The sequence below is a fragment of the Notamacropus eugenii genome, chromosome 3 (genome assembly GCF_028372415.1).
Source record: "Notamacropus eugenii isolate mMacEug1 chromosome 3, mMacEug1.pri_v2, whole genome shotgun sequence".
Taxonomy (NCBI): domain Eukaryota; kingdom Metazoa; phylum Chordata; class Mammalia; order Diprotodontia; family Macropodidae; genus Notamacropus; species Notamacropus eugenii.
Window position 1 is genome coordinate 152,799,349 of NC_092874.1, and position 23,956 is coordinate 152,823,304.

Genomic DNA, 23,956 nt, shown 5'->3' on the forward strand with positions numbered 1-23,956 from the left:
TGAGACTTGAGTTTGAATCCCCCTTGAGAGTAGGTGTGTAATTTTGGGCAAGCTGGGCCTTCGTTTCTCCACCTATAATGCTTATCTCATAGGATTGTAGTATAATTCAAACAAGATAATATATGTGAAGTGTTTTGCAAACCTATAGGCACTTGGGGATGTTGTGATTATTTTGAATAGAACCTTCTATCAAAATATAAGGTGCTTTCAGCTCAGAATACTTGTTGCAGACATGTGCTTGTTTATCTTTCAAGCTTTCTGCTTATATTCGTTTCTGTTGCATGTCATTCTGTTGCATCTCTTGCTTTTCAGAAGTCAACAGTGCCATGGAACATTTTAGACCAACATTTCCACTTCAATTCATACAAATCTTTATGGATTAAATGTCTTTCCTGTAAACAACATAATGCTAGGTTCTATTTTTTTTATCCATTTTGTAACCCTTCTCTCCCCCTCCTCGTACTGGAGAGTTCAATTCATATTTAGTGTTACAGTTGTTATATTTATCTTCTTTTTTTGTTGTTGTTCTTTGCTAAATTGCTATTCACTTTCCTAGAAGGTAATGAAATTTTCTTATTTTTTTTACGACTGTTAGTATACATTTAAGACCACTTTAAACAAATTCCTCTGTCTAATGCTAGATACGTTAGGTTGTTTAAACTCGACTTCTTTCCCAAAAAAAAAAGGACCTTCACTTTGGGATCTTCCTGGTCTCACCAATTCACCCTCCTGTCTTTCTTTCTTCCTTTCTTTCTTTCTTTTTCTTCCTTCCTTCTTCCCTCCCTCCCTCTCACCCTTTGTTCCTTCCTTCCTTCCTTCTTCTTTCCTTCCCTCCCTCCTTCCCTCCCTTCTTTCTTTCTTTCTTCCTTCCTTCCTTCCTTCTTTCTTTCTTCTTTCCTTCCCTCCCTTCCTCCCTTCCTTTCTTCCTTCCTTCCTCCTTCCTTTCCTTTCTTTCTTTCATCTGAAACATTTGGTTTGGCCAATACAGTACTCTGAAAGTGTTCACTTTTAGTTAGCAGCTGATTTAACTTGATTGGGGAAGCATGAATTGTTTTTAAATACTTACCTTTCTAACTTAGGAAATTAGTTATTCTTGAAATGCACATGACTGTAAACTTCTCAAAATCCAAATGATTTGAAAATGTACTTCTCTTGACTACCAAACTTGGTTTTGCTAGGTGAATAAAGATTCTAGGTCCATGGCTTTGCCATGAGAGGCTTATGTCCTATTCTCTCTTTTCTGATTATCTCTAATCTTCCTTAAGAAGTTCACTTTCAATCATAGAGATGTCCCTTGGTATATTATTCCTGTCTTTCTGTCTTTTTTGAAAGTTGAAGAATTTTTTAAATATCTCATTATATTATTAGAATTTAAGCATAATGTGTCTAGATGAGTTTGGACTTAAAAAATGTAAGGCTCTTATGAATTCTTTCTATATGTGAACTATAGCATGCTTTTATTCATTCTACAAATTTTTCTCAAATAGTTTCCTATATTCTAATGTTTATATTTTTTTATATTTCTAAATTTTCTGAGGTGTCAATAATTCTTAGCTTGACATTTTGATTCATTCTCCAAATTTGTTGTCTCTTGTATCCTTATTTAATTTCTTTTTCAGTACTTGGGTCATTTTCTGAACTTCCTTTTGTATTTTGTATATCTGTGTTGTCTGAAATTTGTTATTTGCTGTAATTATGGTTTGGACATGTCTCAAGTCACTTCCCTAGTAGTTTCGTTTGTATCTATTAGATTGAAGTTCCTTGAGGGCAGAGACTGTCTTTTGCCTCTTTTTGTATCCCCAGCACTTAGCTTAGTGCACATGGCAAGTGCTTCATAAATGTTTATTGACTGAATGAATACTGGAAAAAAATGAGACATATAGGTCATTCAACAGTTAAGAAAAAGCAGTGGAAGAATATTCAACAAAGATAGGTACTGAGAATTCCTGGAATTGATTCAGCTGAGCAAAGTTCCCTTACCTGAATTGCTCATCTTGATCAAACAGAAAAGCATCAGATTGCCACAGAAGCTGCTTTGTAGGTAATGAGAAAGTGATGTCAACAGTCAGACTTTAGTCCCATGAGCCCATCAAGACTTGAGGAAGTTCTTAATACCTTTAGAGAATAAAACAGCCCAACTCTCATGGGGGTTGGTAGGCTGATGAGGTTAGGTTATTGCTGCTACCACAGCTTTACTGTCAGTTACTAATTGATTTTACTGCTTTCCCCCAGATTTTCTATTGTATTCATCATATTGATCTTATTATTTTCTGCCAGTTTTTAAAGTATCTTTTAATTCTAGCATCTCTTTGTCCTGTATCTTTGAAATTTCTCTACAAAATCTTTTTTCTATTTGCTCTTATGATTTTCTTACAAATGTTCATTTTTAAGTTATTTCAATAAGCCATTTAACAACTTAAGGTCTTCTCCTGGGATATCTTTCAATATTTCTTTTTTTTTATCTCTAATTGTTTTAGTTGCATATATTAGTACATTACTTTGTTCATTTTCAGTTTTGTTGGATTTTTCTTATTTTTATATTGTTTTTAAGGGGATATTTGTGGAGTCTGGACCCTTCAGAACCTTTCATTCTATCATACTGATCGGAATGCCATTGTACTGTTTTCTAAATACTTACAACCACAAATTCCAATAACTTAATTATCCATTCTAGAATGATTTTAGGAATTATTATTTTCAACATATATGTGTATATATGTAATCTATCTACACACATGTATATGTTTCACTAGTGTGTTGAACCTTCACATCTTTTTTGAAAGTTGGGACTACATTCTTTCAACTCTGATATTTCTCCCAGATTGCTCAGTGATGTGTTGTAATGACCCTGCCCTATATTTTGATATTATATATTGCATATCCCCCAAAGGCCACCAGAGGGCAGAGGGGCAGTAATAGAGTGAAGGTCTGAGGGGAGTCATGGGATTTTAGAATTGGAAGGCATCATGTTGGTAGCAGAATTAAAGTGCCAGGCTTAGAGAGGAGAATTGTAGTTGTGAACTTGAAGTACCCGATCGTACCCAATGCCTGTCTAGGAGGCATATTTTTAAAAAGATGAATAAATTCACCATCAAGGGTAGAGGTGGCTAAGAGTACCTTGAATCTGCATCAGGAAGACTAATGAGAGAGAAAAAAAGGAAAGGGAGAGGTAGAAGTAGAATATAGAGGAGAGGGAGAAGAGGGAAAAGAAAAACTTTCAGGTTCTAGAGTCTCAAGGGTTTCAGGAAAATGAGAAAGGCATAAGGCTTCTAAAAATCCCTAAAAGCAAAGTATCTGTCCCAGGCACAAAGCTCCCATACTCATAGATAAGGGTTGAGAAAGCAAATTATGAAAGGCTGAGATATAGATGTCCTTGGCAGCTAAAGAATTACAAGTAAGGCCAAGATGATCAGGAGGAGAGAGAGAGAGAGAGAGAGAGAGAGAGAGAGAGAGAGAGAGAGAGAGAGAGAGAGAGACAGAGAGAGAGAGAGACAGAGAGACAGAGACAGAGAGACAGAGAGAGAGTGAGAGACAGAGACAGAGACAGAGAGAGAGGAAAGCTTTACTGTATTGGGTACATAGGATCAAGATATGACAAATAACAAACATTTTAGTACACATAGCAATACGGTAGGTCAATAGGGGAAATACAAAGTTTAAATAAGACAAGTTCCCCATCTTTGGGGAGCTTTCAGTTTAGTGACATGGTTTAACACCAACAATGTGGGTGGACCTATGTGAGGTTACTTACCCATATTTAAACTAAAACTGACTGAGAAATTATTATTATATATACTCTATCCTGTCTCACCTAGTTTCCCCTCTGTAGCTTTGTAATAAAGGAGAATAGCATCCTATTTTTAGGGAAGAGGGGGAAAGGATGGGCATGGTGATTCAGAGGCAATCCTACAAAGGAGCTGGGTGATAGGGAACTCAGGAAAAGAAAAGAGGTGGCAGACAGACCATTAGAGCAAAGGTTCTCAACTTTCATCAGCCTTAAGACCTTTGGAAGACCCAAAAGTACAATGGTTCTGGGATTTAATTTTGATCTTTTGGTGGCAAGAAAATACGTTGTCTGCCTTAGACAATAAATAAGCAAACATGTCTTCTGTTGATTGAATAGATAACTCCTCACAATACTGACTAACTCATACTGATTGATTCAGTTTTTGACACCCATCACCTTCTCAACTCCCTCAGCTGTCTCTCCCCTCTGATTGGACAGCTGGAAGGAGGAGTACTAAATTCCTCCCCAAACCTTCCTTTTTTGACAGATCCTGAATGTTCCAGGTAACTCTCCATTTTCCATCAGCAGGTCTGCTTGATTTCAACTCCCATGGAACGTTCCTCCCCTCATAAACATGGGGAGCATTCTCCCACAAATATACATATGTATGGCTTCCATGAAAAGAATGGACCTAAACTTGGATAACAATGGGAATAAATCATACATAGCAGGAAATCCACGTGGCCAGTGCTACTTTCTCTTTCAGGACTACTGTATTTTGAAGTCTCTTCTAGAGAAGCCCTTACAAAGCTCCAGTCTCAACTGCCAGGACTAGCACCTTCTTGAGTCCACAGCAGGTTCTCTTCTCTATCTCCAGACATTATGTTCCTTTAAGTTAGATCTGGCCTCAAGTGACATATCTATGCCTGTCTCCAATGTTTCTCTGCTCCTTCAACTATGCCTTGAATTCTCTCAAACTGACTCTCCAATTACTGGGTGAAGTATTTTCTTCTGGGGTGGAGTGGTAGGGAAGGTAGAGGGTGGTAGCTCCTAGTCTTAACTCGCTTTATTTATATAGACCCAAAGAACATGACTGATCATCTTAGGGGCTAAGCCTATCATGACGGTTTCTGTGTGATGTCAGTTTCTAAGACTATAATCCCATCAAGGTGATTGAAGAATTTGTTCACACCCCATTGTGGGATTGTAGGAAAATTCAGTATCTCCTTTACAAATAAAACACAGACTTATTTAAAAGCATGATTGAATTCATCAGATGATCATAGATTCAGACAAGAAAGAAACCTTAGAGAACAACTAGTCCAATGTTCTGATTTTTCAAATTTTTCAAAAAGAAGCAGATAATGAGCAGTAGAACCAAGATTGAAACCCAGGTACCATGAAATCACAGCCAGTATACTTCCACTTTACCATAAAACTTCCCTTAATTTCAAGTAGCTTTTAAAGTTATTTTTCAATCAACAGATATTTAAGTAATAACTCCTATCATGTGGGGGTCTTTATAATTTTTGTATCTTGAGAAAGGAATCGTCATGCTCCAAAAAGTTGAGAACCACTGTAGTAAAAGTGTCTTAGCTGTAGCTGTCTTAGGAAGGAGAGAAGTGGCACATCTAAGTCCACGCCATTTCTTTGTACTTGAATTTGTCTGTTTGTCCCTAATTCCTTCTTTTGAAGCTCCTTTTTTTTTTTTTTTTAAATCTGAGTTCATTAGAGAGATCTCCTGTGTAATGAGATTTGGTCTTTTGATTGGTTTCCCCTTTTAGTTCCTAATCAGGATCATTTATAATTTTGTCTTCAGAATTTGATTCTCAAGGAGTATGATCTACTCAAGCATGGGATCATATTTATCTTTTCTTCTCCAAAAAGCTCCTGTTTGCTTTGAATGAAAGTATTTGGGCTAATGTGGGAAGGTAATCTCCCTCTTTTGGAGGAAAGTGGAGCTGACATTTTTTCCTATTCCTTTTAGCCCTTTGGTTTCTCTTCCCCACTTAGAACAATCAGTTTGGAACCCCAGTGGATTTTTCACAGTGACCAAGACTCATAAGATCGTTGATCTAGACCAAGAAATGACCTAAGAAAAAATGTAGTCATAGAAAGAAGTCCAACCCTTGCCTCATTTTAGAGGTGAGAAAATTGAGACCAGTAGGAATTCAGTGACTTGTCTAAGGTCACACAGAAAGTATCAGAGGTGGAATTTCAACCCAGGTTTTCTGATTTCCCAGAATGACCCCTGGAGTTTCTTTCCTTCTTTCTTCTTTCCAAACTTCCTTCTATTAGCAAGTTCCAGAATTTGGGTTACTGCTACCTAATTTTGGTGTCTGGGCACCCCCCCTCCCCCCCCACTACCATCACCACTATCAACACTACCAACACCACCACCTCTGCTTTCTAGAACTAGATATCTATAAACCTTACTTAGCTTGAGACAACTGACCTGGGTCTTTTCCTTGGTCCTTATCCTACTATGTGAAAACAGTGTAAAACTCTTCTTTGAGGTGTGACCCAAAGCTCATAGTTTCTCTGGACTCCCACAGACCTAAGTTCATATCTCAGAGATATACCAGAAAATAAAGTTCTCTATTCAAAATATCAAAATCTGACTTCTTGGTTATATCTGAATCTGGATTGTTTTGTTTTTTCCTATAAGCATTCATTTTATTTACTACCGACATCGGGAATATGGAAAAAGTTTCAATTTATATTCACATAAAGAACAGAAAAGGGACACAAGTCAGTTCAGAAAGGAAATATACATATGCATATCTATCATCTATCTATCTATCTATCCATCTATCTACCTATCTATCCATACATATATACATACACACACATAAGTATATCCCACCTACTAGTGAATATTATTCCTCAACTCATCAGAATGGTTCCATTTTCCTTTCCATAAAGGAGGATTCATGATAATAATAGTAGAAATCTCAGTAGCCTGAACATCCTCTCATTATGGTTCTTGGGCAGCTACAGGCTCTGTAATTCAAAGGAATTGGAGTCCATTAATTTATTTTTAAAAATGTTATGATAACTTTATTTCAACCCAGGTTTCTTTTTTAATCCTATGTATTTTATTTTGTGCATTTAAAAACATTCACCAGATGGCCAAAAGGGGTTCATGACACCACATCAAGTCCCTTTTCTATATCCTTATCTGTTCCTTACCTTCTTTCCAGTGGGCTCACAAGCTACCCCCATACCTCTCTACTTCCTCTTTTCATTATATTCTATCCATTGCAATACCATTACCATTGGCTATCATGTATGCTTGTTATGTAAATGTTTAAAGGCTTCAATGACTAATTATTATAGAGAAATAGCTAAGGAACATGAATAACTTAAAGGCAAAGTTCCAGGCTTTATGAAGATTCTTTATCAGTTACTTTTCATCTTCCATAATCACTCATAGGGAACCAGACCTATGAGGGATTTTTTATTTTTTTCTTATACTCTCTCTCTCTCTGAAACTCAATAGATTGGATTAATTTTCCTCTCTAGCCAGTGGATTCAGCTTCGCAGAGCTATAGGTATCTGACTGCTTGAAAAATCTAATTCTCCAATCTCAGCTCTAAGTAAGTGAGCCCTATGTTTTGATAGGCAACACTCCTTTCTAAAATCCTATTGCAAACCCCTCCTGCCCATGTTTATTCCATTGTAAACTACTTGACCACTCTAGACCCACTGTCTTCACATCACAGTCAGGAAGGAATCATGGTACCACATAGAATCATAGAATTCTAGAAGTAGGAGGGATTCTATTTTTTTCCTTCTGAATTCAACACCAAAAAAAGAGAGAATATTTCCATATATGAAGAAAAAAAAGGAGAATTATTTGTGAAATCATACATCACCATTATGTACAGGTTGCTAAAAAAGGATATGATAAGCTTAATGTGTTATTTTCCAAGCTGTCCTTATTTTCTGTGTTTTTTTAAAAAATGATTAAATGATCCTCTTTTCTTTCCTTCCTTTTTGATGTTGTTGGTAATACTGTCCCTAACTCCCTTCTCCAAATTCCCCTGATAAAAAGAAAAACAATATTTATAACAAATAAGCACACTCAAGCCAAACAAATCTGTACATTTGTCACATCCAAAAATATATGGCTCATTTGCACCTTGAGTACATCATCTTCCTTGTTAGGAGGTGGACTGCATGCTTTATCATAGGTGCTCTGGAGTTTGGTCAGTCATTGCTTTGATCAGCACTCTTAAATCTTTCAAAGTTGATTTTCTTTACAATGTTATTATGGTACAAATAGTTTTACATCATTCAAATCTTTGTAGATTTCTCTGAAACTGATCCTTTCATAATTTTTTATGTCAAAATAATATCGTATTACATTAATATACCATAATCTATTCAACCATTCCCCAAACAATCTCTAAGTCTTATGAAACTTTTCAGTGTTTTTGGGAACTTGAAATGATCCATGTAGTAGCCACCTTATAACTTATTCCAGAAAAACTTGTTACATCAAGTACAAATCAAAGCTACTAAGTTTAATGTAATTATTACTTAATTACTTTGATGGATAATCAATTTAGATAATCCTTCCAATCAATTAGCAAGTTATTAATATCACTGGTCTGTAATACTACCACAAACTGCATACAGTGTCTAATACAGATTGCCACCTATCAATACCTTCTTATCCTTTGTGACTGTTGTCCCTTTCTTCCTGTACATCCTCCACAGGAAGTCCTTCTAACATTCTAGAGGCCTCTAGATCTTTTCAAACAGCTTGGGCTTTCAATGAAGCATGTGGGCTCTTCATCAGTTATTTCTCACTCTCATCACATGACCAATCCACTTCCTTTTCTCGTTATACTTTTTCTGATAATGTCTTTTGTACTACTTTTCTTGTGTCATTCTTTGTTGATAATATGGTTTGGCCTATTTATGTTCTTCTCCACTGTTCCTTTGATATTACACAACCTGACTTCTTTTGAGGATGTGGTTTTCCTTGACTTGCAGTCATATAGCCTTATTAGAAAAATACTGATGTTAAAAAGATAGGTTTTTGTTTCAGGAAAAAACTTGAATTATTAAAAGCACTGGTATGAAATGAGATAACAGTCATAAGGCATTTAGCACAGTGTTTGGCACATAGTAGGTGCTATACTAATGTTAGCTATTATTTTATTATCACAGTATCCCAAAAACAATTCAGTCCACTCTCCTGCTCTTGTTCAATTCTGGGTCCAATTCACTGTACTCCTGCAATGTCCAAGATACATGTACTAGCTCTACGGGTTGTCCATTCAGTTGCATATCATATTCTGAAAAATAGGCAATCTTCATCCGCTAGATTGTTCCTGTAGCTAAACTCTTTTGAGTGATTACAGATCTCATTTAGAAGACTTAGTCTTGTAGAACTAGAAATAATTAGCATGACGTCAACTGCAAAAAGGAGCATCTGAAGGAGCTCAACATGTATACAAAATCTTTCTAGCTTCAGAAATCTATGATGAACATCTCCAATGACAATGGCCAACACTTTTTGGGGAGCCTGGTTTATGTCTCCTTGGTTTATATGTCTCCCTGGTTTATGCCTTGCTCAATATCAGTCATCAGACTTGTCACACTTTTCTGTTAAGAAATTTTGTATAATTTCAGCATATTCATGGGAGATTTGTTGAAGCAGGGTCTTCAAGGAAGCATTTTGTTCTACCAATAAAATCCATTTCAAAAACCATGAACAGCCTAAATACAGTGGCATCTTGTGTTCTTTACAACTTCACAATGACATGATGGCAACAATGTGCCCTGCGGTAGAATATCAGCCTATTGACAAAGCCTGCCTGTTCCCTTCTTGTATTTCCATCAAGTTTCTCTTGAAAAGCATGTAAATTATTATCACAAGATTTTGTAGAGGTGAGAAACTAGGCAGATGATTTGGTACTTGTTGGTATTTTCTCTGCCACCATTTTGGGGTAATAACAACGTCTTTCACCCCCCAGTATTTAGTATCATCCTCCTTTTCAGATAATAATTCCTGGGTTGGATTATGTTGCGTATTTATTATTTTTAGAGTCATACCTTAAAGTCTTTAAATATGAGATAGGAATACACACACTGAGAGACAGATATTACTTTTTACATGACTAAATATCACTGTAGTCTTTCTAGCTTATCTTTCCCTATTTCTGATAAATGTTGCAGTGAAAATATAATCTTACACCTAGAAGAATGAAATTACTGCTGTGACATGAAAAGCTTTAGTTTATAGCTTTCCTTTCCTTCTCTTAGTTGCTTCCTCATGTTGGTGTTGTTCTCCTATAAGGTAACAAGGGTCACCTTTCTCCAACTATTAACTCTGAAAGATTCATTAGGTAATTGGGCTAGGAAAGTATGACTTTAATAGCAGTTTTTCTGAAGGACATATTAATATTGAAAATTGTATCCTTTTTACACTTCTCTGAGTTCTGTGCTATATTTCTGAATTCCAACTTTCCTGCCTAAAGCATACTTTAAACAACTCTTTTTGTTGTTCTTTGTTGTCAGAAGGTTAAACTGGTGATAGAGTTAACATGTAGTCAGCATAGTTTGGGAACTTAGAAAATTTGAGGGCTGGAGTATGTGTGGAGTGAGGTCCATGGAGAAATTTCAAGGGACACATGAACTTGGATGGGGAAAAAAATTACATCTTTATTTCAATATAATTAGCTTCCTTTGTAATCCTGCTTTTTATGTATTTAAAAACATTATTCTGAGAAGGGATCCACAGTCTTCATCAGGCGACTAAAGTCATCCATTGTATAAAAAAGGTTAAGATCTCTTGTTCCAGTCCAATCCCCTCATTTTATAAATGAGAAAGCTGAAACTCAGAGAAGGTGAATGATCTGTCTGAGATCATATAGCTGATTAGAAACAGGGCCAGTTTTAGAATCGAGTCCTTTCACTTTCTAGTTCACTAGTTTTTCCACTAAAAGAAACTACTTTCTGACTGCTAGCTACTGTATTTTCAACTCCTAGACTACTTCTGAGCGTAAGTAATCTATAAAACTTTAGGGATAATTAAAATGTTTCAATTGCCACTTGGCCTGGGGATAAATAATATATTTAGTGGAACTATAAATAAACTTGTGCTTAACTTTCTGTATACACTTAGCTTCTGGCCTTGCCATACCTGAAATTCCTGAGCCCAAAGCCCTAGGGACAGCAAAGATCTCACCTCTCTAGAGATGTGGGTTCCTCAGTCAACATTGTTGTAATGTGATTCCTGTGAAGTTATAAATATGCACTATTTGGGTAATAACTAATATCTTGCTCAGTGCTTTATTAACATTATTTATTACCATTCTCAAAAAAATAAATTCCTAATAGTGATTAAGCACACCTAGAGGATTGTTGGAGTGTAACTTTTATCTTTTCCTTTCTGGTGGAAGACATTTCAAAGTAAATAATATTTTGAAGGGAGAGAAAAGTAAAAATCTTTATTTCTAATGGACTGGGCAAGTATGTGTGCTAGCTGTAGCATAGAACAAAAGGTCAAACGAGGCCCAGTTCAGCCAAGTGACAATCTGAAATAGTCATGAATAAAATGCAGAGAGGGCATTGTGCAAGCTGTACCATGCAATGGGGCTTGCTAGAGGATTTGTATGGGGGGGTGGTGGTGGTGGTGGTGATATAAATGGTAACACAGAACAATGCCTTTTCATTGTCTGCAGAACACAAGTCCTAAGCTTTTTTGTCCAGATAGGCTGTGTTGGTTAGAAATCCTGTGGTCTTTTATTCAGGGAGTGTATACATCATGGTCATTTATTATTTTTTTTCCCCTTTGAGTCCAGTTTTGTGATTTCATCTCTATGGAGACTTTCCATCTAGCTGAAGCTCCCATGAACTAATGAAGATTGGCAACCCATCTGTAATTTAGAGTGCTAATGGAGTTTGAGAAGCTATGGGTTTAGTTAGGTCCTTTCTTTGTCACTTAACATGTAGGGGTGACAGTGGTGATTCATTTAGCTCCCCTGGGGCTCAGTTTTCTTATTTATAAAATGAGGAAGCTGAAATTCAGAGAAGTTGAATGATCTGCCTGAGATCACACAGCTAATTAGAAATAGGGCCAGGTCTACAACTAGGTCTTCTTGCTTTCTAGGTCAGTAGCCTTTCCACTAGAAGAAACTACTTCATGGCTGCTAGCTAGCTCACTGTATTCTCAACAACTATACTCTCAAATGACTAGATAATCTCTGGGGTCTTCCAGCTCTAAATCTATGATTCTATAAATCAGAATGGGCAGCTAGGTGTTGAAGTGGATAAAGTGCTGGGCCTGGAGTCAGGAAGACTCATCTTCCTGAATTTAAATCTGGCCTTACTTACTAGCTGTGTGTCCCTGGTAAGTAATTGAACCCTGTTTACCTCAGTTCCTCATCTGTAAAGTGAGCTACAGAAGGAAATGGCAAACCACTGCAGTATCTTGGCCAAGAAAATGGGGTCACCAAGAGTTGGCCATGACTGAACAACAAATGAATTAAAAAGTCTGAGTTACTTAGAGGTTAAAAAAACAAAGAAAACTTTTCCATGGTGATATAGATATTACGTGAGAGAAACAAGATATGAACATAGGTCTTTCTAACTTCTAGGTGGGCCCTCTTTTCACTTTGCCATCTTGTACCTCTATTATGTGATCAATTTTGTTTTAATGCTCATTTGGAAGACTATTCTTTCTTAGGCTTCTTCTTGTGTACATGTACATGGAAAGATTTGTTTATCTATAAGCACCTGTTCTTCTAATGCCCAGACAGAGCACAGTGTTTGACAAGTCTGTCTTAGCATATGATATGTTAGGTGGGAATGAGTGTAAAAGTCAGTCTGTATTCATCAAAGCTCCCTTTCTTGGAGTGGTGGTGTGTGTGTTTGTGTCTTCTCAAAAGTTTGTGAATGATCATTAACAGTAATCTAGGTCACTTGATCAAGTTGTTATTTCTGGGGCTGTGATTACTTTCTGAGCCTAGGGTAAGATGACAAGTTCTTAGCTCCACTCAAACTCAGCCTGGGATTAAGCATACTATAAAGAAACTAATACCCAGCTATTAAGGAAGTTCTAGCCTAGGGAATCCTAGGATCATAAATTTACAGCTGGAAGGAAAGTGAGAGCCCATTCAGTTCAAAACCCTTTATTTTACAGATAAGGAAACTGAGACTCAAAGAAATGAAATGATTTATCCAAGGTCACACTGGGATAAAGCGTATGCCTGAAACCAACGTTATTATTGCAATCAATAAGGAAAACCAAACAGTATAGCTGCTTTAAAAGACTGGCTTGCAGCTTCCTGAAGTTACCTCTATATTCTGTTACTTTATTTTCTGTCATAGCCTAACACCTCTCTGCCCTCCCTTGAGATACTTGGCCTTAGGCAAGAAAAGCAAAGTAGGCAGGTGGAAAGAGCTGGGACCTAGAGTTGAGAGAGATTCAACCTCTGACAATTAAGGAAGCTCAAACTCTCCAGTCCAGTTTCTTCAGTTGTAAAAATAGAGATAATAACAGAGAGGGTTGTTGTGAGGATCAAATGAGGTAATGTAAACGTATTATTTAAGGTGCAACATAAACAAATGACCAGCTATTATTATCCTTCCAGATCACAGATGCTGCTCAGTCTAATTCTGGCTTTTTTAAACATATAGGGAATTCAACAGAGCCACAGGGCAGCCTTATAGCTTCAACACCATAGGAGAAAAAATAAGATGTTAATTTAAATAAGAACTGTTTATCAAGGAGGTTGCAACATCTGTTTAAAATGGTAGAACATTTCCAGAGTAATAATATTGTTATCATCAATATTTAATATCTACTTCACACCATGAGCTTCACAAACTTCAGATTAAAATATCTCTTCTTTCCAGCTGGGCATATGGCATAGCTGCCACTATATTTTTAAGGACTATTAAACTCCTCTAAGTTTAAGATGTTGGCTAGCTCAGTCCCAGGTACGAGAATCTATATTTAGGTAAAATAGATCGGAAAGGGATTTGATTTGCGTTGATAGAGGAAATGTCCACTTTGACGAAGTTGGTCTATTTAAGTATTAATAATGTGAATTTCGTAGGAAGGTGATGGCACTGTTGTGGTTGTGTTTGTCCTTTGTTCTCGAAGAGGACCATGCAGCTAACTTTGATTTGAGTGAGGAAGAGCTGTTCAAAGTCACCAACCTCACCTTCTTCTCCTGAGCCATCTGGATCCATTGGGCTGATATTCATCAGGAAGACTGGAGATGGCCCAGGATGCAAGGTGAGGCTAAGATCTTATCACATTCTCACTTTGAATGAGATACACCCATTCAATCAATAGCCTTCTTTAAGTAGTTACTCAAGGGATGACCCCTTTAATAAAAAAAAAAATCAAACTGGGAGGGGAAGACCCTCACAGGGTTCCTGAGTAAAAGAGAAACAATTACTATTTAGTTATTACATTCTCTCTGTGCTAGGTGGGGGGTGGGGGGACTTGCACACTTCAGTGAAAAGAGTGCAGGATCTGAAATCTGAGGACCTAGGTTCAGAGGCTGGTTCATCCACTAACTGCCTATAGTGTATGTCAGGGCAGTAGGTGGTGCAGTGGATAGAGCACCAGTGCAGGAGTCTGGAGGACCGAGTTCAGATTTCACCTCAGACACTTGACACTTACTAGCTGTGTGACCTTGGGCAAGTCACTTAACCCCAATTGCCTCATCCTGGGTCATCTCTAATCATCCTGATGAATGTCTGGTCACTGGATTCAGGTGGCTCTGGAGAATGTGGGGTTGGTGACCTGCACAGCCCTCCCTCACTCAAAACAAAGTCAAGTGCAAGTCATGTCATCATTTCTCTGATGGCATGGTCTTCTTCGGCAATGAAGGATGAACACACACATAGTATATGTCACTTGACCTCTCTGGACCTCAGTTTCCTCCTGTGAAAAAAGAGGAAATTGGACCGGATGATTTCTAAAGGGCCTTTCCAGCTCTCACTGATCCCCTTGTTTATCAGGTACCACAGTTAAAATCAAAGAAATGCTGCTTTTATAACTGCAAGGAGATGACTTAGAGAGCAGTTCCAGTCGTTGTTGGCTGGTAAGAGCAAAGCAGGTGTGGAGGTGGCCTGAGTGGCAGCCGCTGCTGCCCAGAAGAGCCAGGGCCAATATACCGGGGTCTGACGGCTCTCTTTACCAAGATGGCTTCGGCCGCAGGAAAACAACGTGGGCGGCCATCTTGGTAAAGGTCTAGGTAGGCGGACACTAAGGTCACTACCCGCCAGAGTGAGTAAGGGGCGATCAGGGTCGCAGTGAGGCGCGGCCACGGCTGGCATGGTGAGGCTCCGGGCGCTGGGCAGCTGCCTGGGCTTGCTGGCTCTCTGGGCCACCAGCCGCTCCGACGCGAGCCGTGCCTGGATGAAGAGGTATCTGATCCTCAGGGGGGGAGGCTGCTGGGAGCTGGCAAGCAGGGTGGCGTGCGGGGCGCTGGAGCCCGGAGGCAAGACGGAACCTGGGCGGGAGGAGGAGCGCGATGCCGAGCCGGAGCGCGAGCCCGAGCCGGAGCCGGAGCGCGATCCCGAGCCCGAGCCGGAGCGCGAGCCCGAGCGCCTGCAGGCCAAGATCTTTCAGCCCGAGAGGTGAAGATGCGCTGCGCTGCGCTCTAAAGCGAGGGCAGCCCTGCTCGCTCAGCCCGCCCCTCTTTCGTCCCCTTCCCGGGAGAACCCCTGAGAACCGAGCCTGAGTGGGGAGCGCCCCAGCCCTCCCCCCAATTCCCCTCTTTCTCGGGGTGGCTTTTGATTCTTCAAGACTCCGGGGTGCGTTCAGCTTTCGGATTTCACCAGACTCTTCCCACCTCCTTGCTCTCAGCTCTCTCCCGCCTCCAGACCTTTGCTCTCCGAAGGGAGCAGCCCGCATGCCCCAAGTCTCTGCAAAGTAGGGCAGGCTAGGGGGTGGGCCTGAGCCTTGGGTTTCATAGGTTATTAAAAAGCCCCAGTTCGTCCCCCGGCTGCTGCAGGTTGCGGTCGCTGCCGCATCCTCTGCCACTGGGAAGATAACATTTACCGAATTTTTTTTTTTTTGGAAGGTATCCTGGAGAATAATCTTTTTTTTGGGGGGAGGGTCGCAGACCCCATCTGGATTGTGGATTTAGATCTCCTCTGCCTTGGAAAACACGTAGGTGTTTCTTTTAAAAATTATTTCTGGTAGAATGAATTGACATCTACAGAGCACCCACACCCCTCACCCCACCCCTCCCCACCCCACCCTCTAGCACTGGAAATCTATTTCTGCAGGTCTTTTGGTTACCCAAAAAGTAACCGTGGAATGGAAAGGAGAAGCGAATGAATGGAGTTAAGGGGGCGGTGAGAGATTCTTCTTTTCCGAGTTCTGTGTTCTTTTTTGGGGGGTGGGGGGGCGGTGCTACTGGAGTCTTTGTAGACAATGTATTCACATCAGACTTTTTTTCCCCTCTGGACGGAACTTGCTCTTGTTTCTTCCCTGGGAGCTGAGGGAAATTGATCCCCTGTCACAGGCTTGTGTTTGATACTTTGTCTCCCCAGCGGGGTGTGAGAGAATTAGGAAATTGACCAAAGTTCGAACACTGTGGAGCCTTGGAGCCCGTGCCCCGACCGCTGCTGTATTTTCTTTTTACGTTCTTGAGCAGGACGGCCCCGCTGTATCTAACCACGGTATAAAACTCTAGTGTTTGCTTTGGATTAACGTGAAGTAGCTGGTATTTTATGGTGGCTGATAGTTTGTTCGTGAAGTCATTCCTGAGTTGAGATGTAAAGTGCCCATTTCTTGATGAAAATGAATGCTTCGTAGTCTCATTTCTACCTTTTTTTTTTGCAGTTGCTGTAATTTTGATTTAGCTCCGCGAAAATATTAACATGTGGTAGCATTGTTCAGGAAAGGAAGTCATATAATCTTTAAAAAGAAAATGTTTCCTGTTTTCTGGAGCATTTGTGCTTCAAGGAAACCCCAAATCGTTGATAGAAATTAAGAGCAAAGGTATTTATTTAATATAAAATGTTAAGGGCAAGCTTGGGGAATGTGAACAGCTTAATTACAAATTAAAATATTTGTAATTTTTAAACATTTTATATGCCATATACTAAATGTTTTCTTGTAGTAAAGATTTTAGTAGTCTCTTTAGGAGATAAACATGTTTTGTGGGTTTCTGCTATATTTATCTCCCCTTGTAATACCAGGCAACATTTCACCAATTTTGGATTACAGCCTTTGGAGAAAAGTTATGTACATTTTAAAAAGTTGATTAGTTCAGGCCTATAATTAGATTTTTTTTAAAAACAATCACTGGATTTTGGTGTTACTTTATTGCTGTACATAAAATTAGCCTTGTACATTTGAAAGAATTTTGGTTACTTAGAGGCTTAGACAAGTGAGTGAATTTTGAATGAGAATTGAACACTGAGTTTAGTCTAGACTTGGTTAAGTGAGGCTTGATTAAAATTATTTCTCCATTCTTACCTTGTTTTCATTTTGCTTTTTTCATGTGTTAAATGCCCCTCCCTACTTCTCCTTTATATAAATAAACATAGAATACATGCGAGAAACAACATAAAGGTATATGGGTTTATATTTAATTGGACTAAAGTTTTAAAACCACTTCATTGTCATGACTCTTTCACACAGCACATAAGGCATGTGATTAATCATTGAAGAGCCTGAAGGCAAGTGGGAGTGTAAATAAAAGTGGGAAAAAAAATTAATTATGCTTGCAATATGCAACATATTTTGTTAAATGTTTAATTCTAACAACTGTAATACTAATGAATGCAATATTACCTGTGACATTTTATAGTCTATATCTAAACCTTTTATTGATATTCTTTTCAGTCATACCTAGCTTCAGCCACTTGCAATCTATGCCTCCTTAGGAAAATCGCTTCTCTTCTGTTTCCTCAGTTTCCTCATCTGAAAAACAATGGGATTGGACTAAATGATCTCTGAGGTTCCTTCCAGTTTTAAACCTATGGGCTTATAACTTTAAATGACTAGATTTGTATATTAGTACAGAGGCAATAGGGAGGGAGCCAGAGCAGGTAGGCAGTGCAGTAGATAGAGTATGGGTCTGGAGTTGGAAGACTCACCTTCCTGGATTCAAATCTGGCCTTAGACAGCTATTTGCTTGTGACCCTGGGCAAATCACTTAACCCTGTTTGCCTCAGTTTCCTCATCTGTAAAATGAACTGGAGAAGGAAATCGAAAACTGCGCTAGTATCTCTGCCAAGAAAACCCCAAATGGAGCCACGAAGAGTCAGACATGACTGAACAACGTTAAAAGTAGGGAGCTGTTGGAGATGCTAGGGTGGCAGAGTGATGCATTCTAATTAATTCTTAAAGGGTGAAATTTTGATAGCTATGTGGAAGATGGGTTAAAGAAAGAAAAGAATGGAAAAAAAAGCCCAATTAGGAAGTTATTTTGATAGTACAAATGAGAGATGATGAATGAGTGGAAGAAAGGAGATAAATTCTTGGTTTACTCTCAGTTAAGCAGGATGAAGTCTTGGTCAGGAAGAAAAAAGCACCAAGGATCTTGCTTGTTAAAATAGGTAATCCTTAAAAAAATTGTGATACCATAAAAGTATTATGCCCATATATAATATTCTGGGCCTGAGATGTTTATCAGCTTTCTTCTTTAGGTTTAGATGCAAATAAACTTTTCATAATGCTGTAGAAGAAACATCTATAATTAAGAATAACATTAACATCCCTGTTGCGATCAATTACTCAAAACTAGTCAGCTTTGAGTCCCCATCTTGGCTGTAGTCTATTTAATTCACCTATGTCCCCAAACTAACTAAAAAAACACGAGGTAAAGTAAAATATAGTACTTCTTTCTCAATGGAGATCATTTTACTAAAAAGTATCTCTAGAAAAATAATTATTAGAAGTAATTAATACCAACTGAATTAGTGTCTAATATTACTCCACAAAATTTATAATGCATGAAGTAGGAAGTAAAAAATGAAAACCCAAATAATTGTAGACAGATAAAATTCTCTTTCCTCTAATTGTTTACTGTCTGGAGATGAACTTCTTTTAGGCAATTTAGTGGAAAATCTAGATTTTTTTTCTACTTCAGTCATTACCGAGCATTTTAGCTAATGAAGTTGCCACTTAACTTTAGTTTAATCATCTAAATAAGAATTTTTTTATCATTTCACATAGATGCCATATAACAATTTTTGGCTGAAAGAGGCTGTCATTTACACTATGTCACTCAATTTTATATAGAAATTAGATTCAATAGCAGTTAGAATCATAGGATATTGAGGTCCTGGAAAGGGAATTTATCAATTAGATAATCCAGGGCTTCTTACCATGGGGTCTGTGAATCTTTTAAAAAATATTTTGGTGAGCATTTCAGTATAATCTTATATATGCTATTTTATGCATTTAAAAACATCATCCTAAGAAGGGTTCTGTAGACTTCACCAGAATGTCAAAGGGATCCATGACACAAAATAAGTTAAGAACCCATGATCTAGTACAAACCCCAGTGTCTAGTTGTGTCTGGCACTTAGTAGGTCCCTAACAAAAACTTGTTCAATCTGTCTGAATGTTAAAGACTTCTTTCTGCCCTGCATCAGTGCTATTTTTGGTAGTCAGTAAATATCTAACTTCAATGCACATATTGAAATGGTCAAACTAGGTTACATTAGGACTTTGCTATAAGTAAAATTTAAGCCACAAAATATGCCATTTTTAATGAGTTATCATTCTTTTAATTGAAACATAATTTCATTGAAGTTTTTAATCTTGTAATTATTAGTCCAACTGAAGTAGCTTAAGACTGATTTGCAGCATCTTAAAGAAGATTGCATTTTTAGTTAAATATAAATATATGCATCACAAATATATTATTTGATGATGACAAATGTATTTATATGATACTCTGAAGGTATTTCTTAGTTTTCAGTGCCTTATTAACAATTCTGGTGCTCATCTAAGGGGTCATGCATTTCATGAACTGATAATGAGGCTTCTTTGGGAAAACAATGGAGACATATACAAGATTCCCTGCACATTTTGCTTTTAAATCAGTGAAATATAAAATTAACTATTATATCTATTACTGTTCTCTCCCCATAATTTTTTAAAGTAGAACTATCTCTTAATTAACTAGAAATAGTCCCAGAGTTTTCAGTCTCCTTTTTAGAAATGTAGAAGCCTTGAAAAATTCAATAAATATAATTTTCTGATGGAATGAATGATCAGGTGGCTTCCATTCAATGAAAATGACCACTTGGCTTTTGGTTTAAACTTTGTTTTTTCACCTTTCATATAGAAATGATTAACATTTCAATTGAGTAAATATCCTGCCTCAGACACTCATTAGCTTTGTGGTCTTTGGCAAGTCATGAAACGGTTCTCAGTCTCAGTTTCTCATATGTAAAAATGGGGATAATAATATCACCAACTTTCCAGAGTTGTTGTGAAGATGAAATGAGATCATATTTGTGAAGCAATTTACAAAAGCCTTCAAGTACTACATAAAAAGGAAAGAAAAACCCAGAGAAATATTGATGCACGAGCAAGCATGCTGTTCAGAACTCATCTTTTTACATCATATTTACAATAAGTATTTTAAATAATGTTGAAATAGTTTTATATTTTTCAGAGCGCCATGGAATTTAGATCTAGATGGGACTTCTAGATAGGTTTATTCGGTGCTAATCTCGTTTTACAGATGAGGAAATGAATTCTCATTTAAGTAACTTGTGTAGCAGAATGAGGCATCAAAACCAGGTCCTGTGACTTCAGACCCTGTGCTCATCTTTCTAATACACTTTGTAGTACACTAATTACATTTTCTGATACACTAAGATGTCTCTTTTTGTAGGATCTGGAGATTATTGGTTAAATCCTCGTTACTATGGGATATCCCTCTTGTGACTTGAGGCTTTTTACCTAATTTCCTCATATGTGTAGCTTCATAGAATTGGGAGCTGAAAGTGACTATAAGAGAAATCTGATCCAAATTTCCTATTTTATAGGTAAGGAAAATGAGGCCCAGAAAGTTTAAGGTGACTTCTTCAAGATTTCTGGAACAGTTATCCAATCTGTTGTATTCTTTCTGTCTTCTCTACTCAGAATCACCAAAGATTTATCTTGCTTTTGTGGTCTGTCAGTCAACGAAGCTTTTTAGTTAGTCAGGATTTGGCAAAGTATTCCTGAAGATTTATGATTGATTCCCCTATTGAATAACTGAAAAAACCAAAACAAAACTTTGCATTCAGGGAAGGGAGGGGAGAAGTGCTGGGGGCTCTCAAATCCACCCCCCTCTCTTTTCTTTTCTTTCACTGTCAAACTGCTGTTGAAATTCAAAGGGGCCAGTCCTGTGGGTGAGGCCAGAGCTATTGGCCAAATGCCACCAGCTTTCAAATCTAACGATTTATTAAATAGAAAACCTATTTTCCTTATGTATTTATTGTACCAAGCTTAATACACATATTTGTTTGGGGTGGGGGGGGTTGGCATATCTTGCAGCATTTTTTAAGAGCCTCCTTTGCATTCCAGTCATTATACCATGCTATTCAAATAGGAAAAAAGAAGCAGTACCCTAAGCACCAAGTTCTTATATAATTAAGCAGAGCCAGGGACTGTGTCCTCTGGAGGGTTTAGTCACAATCTCTTATTTGTTTTTACTTCTCTTATAGTGTGCCGCCCAGCAGGTGACCTTTTCCAAACAATTAAGTAAGAACCTCCAAGGAAGGGTGTGAACTATAAGTGTATTTAGCAGTTGGGGCCAGTATTTAATTTCAGTTTCAGGTCCTGCTTTCTCTAGCTGCTTATTGGATGTGATTTCTAGGTCTTGGCATCCTTTCTTTCCACTGCCAGGATTGCCCAGATGCCACTACTGTTCTTTTCTTTGTCTTGTTAGGATGCAAATACTACTGGAAGAAGAGAAGCATTTTAAGATTTATGGGTCCTATGGACCTGCCTACATATCTTCCTTTTAAATTTCAGATGCGACCTCTTTTGTGTAGCCTACCTTAAAGGTCCTCTGCTTGGAATTTTATTATACATGAGAGGTTTGGACAAGATTTGTCTTATAGTCTCTTCCATTTCCTAATCCTATGAAGCAACACACATTTGAAAATGGAAGTAAAAACCTCGAATCTCAAAAGGGTCACCCCATAGGAAAGAGGTTCCTAACTTGGATAAAAGTCATACATTGTGTGTGTGTGTGTGTGTGTGTGTGTGTGTGTGTGTGTGTGTGTGTGTGTGTGTGTGTGTGTGTTTTGTGTGTGTGTGTGTTTGGGAGGGTGGAGGGAGCTTTTTTGCTGGAGAATTAAGAGGATGACAATATTCTTTTCAGATAGGGGGTTTATACCATAAGGAAGTCTTTTGTTTTCCTTTAGGATAATCATTAAAAAAATTATATTATCATATAAAGTTTTGGGAAAGCATATTTCCTAGAAATGACCATGAGGTGATGCAGTGTGTGGCACACAGCTATTTTCTGTTTTCTTTGAGCAAGAAAACACTTTAACCATGAGGCTTCTAGGAGGTTGGGAGTCTCATGGTGAGTCCAGAATAGATAGCAAAGGTAGGAGGGTTAATGTGGTATAATGGGAAGAACGCCTGATTTGAAGGCAAAGGACTTGATTTGTATTCTAGTTCTGTGTTGTTGCTGAGTCGTTTCAGTCATGTCTCTTCCTGATCCTATTTGGAGTTTTCTTGGCAAAGATAGTGGAGTGGGATGTCATTTCCTTCTCCAGCTCATTTCACAAATGAGGGACTGAGGCAAATAGGGCTAAGTGACTTGCTTAGGATCACAGAGCTAGCTAGTATCTAAGGCCAGATTTGAACTTATGTCTTCCTGACTCCAGGCCCAGCCCTCTATCCATTGTACCACCTACTTCTACTACTTATTACTGTTATAACTTTGGATGTCAGCCTCAAATGAAGGACTTAGAAAGATCATGTGTAAGTTTTCTTCAAGTGTGAAATCTTTTAATTTTCATAAAAGGTAGGTGTTCGAGGACATGTACTATGGAAGAGTTGGGTAACTCTAGTTCCCATCCTCTCATTTCCTCACAGAATAAATTCATTATTTTGTCAACTTTTTGTGATTTCATCTGAGTGGATCCTCCTATCACCCACAAGTGCAGATGCTGACTCTTCTATCCCTTTGTAAACAGTTTAGAGTTGCTATGGCTGAAAATCTTGTTCCTTGTGCCATACCTAAGGATGTTTCTCACTGAATTTCAATAGGTTGTCCCTGTCCCTGTATTTATAATCTCTTTCGTCTTTGGTAGAAGATGCCCAAGCTTGTACTCCACTGGCATAGTCTCTAAATTATTCCATAGACACCTCTACCTGGATAATGTTCCTCAAGCATTTGAAACTCAACATGTCTAAAACGGAGCTCAGTGTTTTTCCCCTTAAACTCTTTCTCATAACCAGTCTGTTCTGTTCAAGGTATCACTATCATTTATCCAGGTTTGTAATTTAAGAGGTTATTCTTGACTCTTTACTCACTCTCCTCTACTTCCCAGTATCCAAACAAGTACCAAATCTTGTCTGCCTCCTCAAATGATCTCATGTATCCATCCTATTCTTTTCACTTCCACATAACCACCATCAGCCCAGGCCCATACTTCTCACTTGGTCTATTGGATCATTGTCTCAGAGCTTTTGCAGAGACTTTCCCCGTGCCTGGAATACTCTTCTTCTAACCACAGTGTCTAGAAACTCCTAGCTCCCCTTTAAGGTTCTACTCAAGCTCCACATCATTCATTGTCATTCTAATCTGTCTCCCATCATCCAGTCTGTCCAATCTCTAACCCAATCCTCCCCACTGCTACCAAATTGATAATCTTAAAGCCCAGGTACAAACATGTCACTCCTCTGCTCAAGCAGCTGAAGGCTCTTGATTGCCTTAAGACTAAAAAACAAAGTCCTCTGTTTGACATTTAAAACCCTGCACAATGTGTCTCTGGTTTATCTTTCCAGCCCCATTGTATCTTACTCTCTCCTTTACAAACTACATTCCAGCCAAACTGACTTGCCTCCTGTTTCCATGCATGACATTCCATTGTCTGTCTCAAAGCCTTTGCAAAGACTGTCCCCCATGACTAGAATGCTCTTCCTTTCACTTCTGTGTCTTGGAACTTGAACTCCCTTTGAGTCCCAGCTTAAATGCCACCTCCCTCAAGAGTCAGTTAATAAACATTTTTTAGTGTCTACTGCGTGCCAGACATTGTACCACTGTATGC

General features: G+C 38.2%; 1 protein-coding gene across 4 annotated transcripts in view; it reads left to right on the forward strand.

The window, feature by feature from the left end:
• The first annotated feature begins 13,858 nt into the window (after positions 1–13,858).
• Positions 13,859–23,956, forward strand: part of NAPEPLD (N-acyl phosphatidylethanolamine phospholipase D) — a 67,900-nt gene continuing 57,802 nt past the window's right edge. The window contains exon 1 of one of the 4 annotated variants that reach the window (XM_072653150.1): positions 13,859–13,988. In XM_072653150.1, coding sequence (XP_072509251.1) covers positions 13,972–13,988 — 17 coding nt within the window. In that variant the 5' untranslated portion in view covers positions 13,859–13,971. Of the gene's footprint in view, positions 13,989–14,936; positions 15,344–15,985; positions 16,067–23,956 lie in introns of those variants that run through there. The other 3 variants (XM_072653148.1, XM_072653147.1, XM_072653149.1) reach the window with 3 other exon arrangements.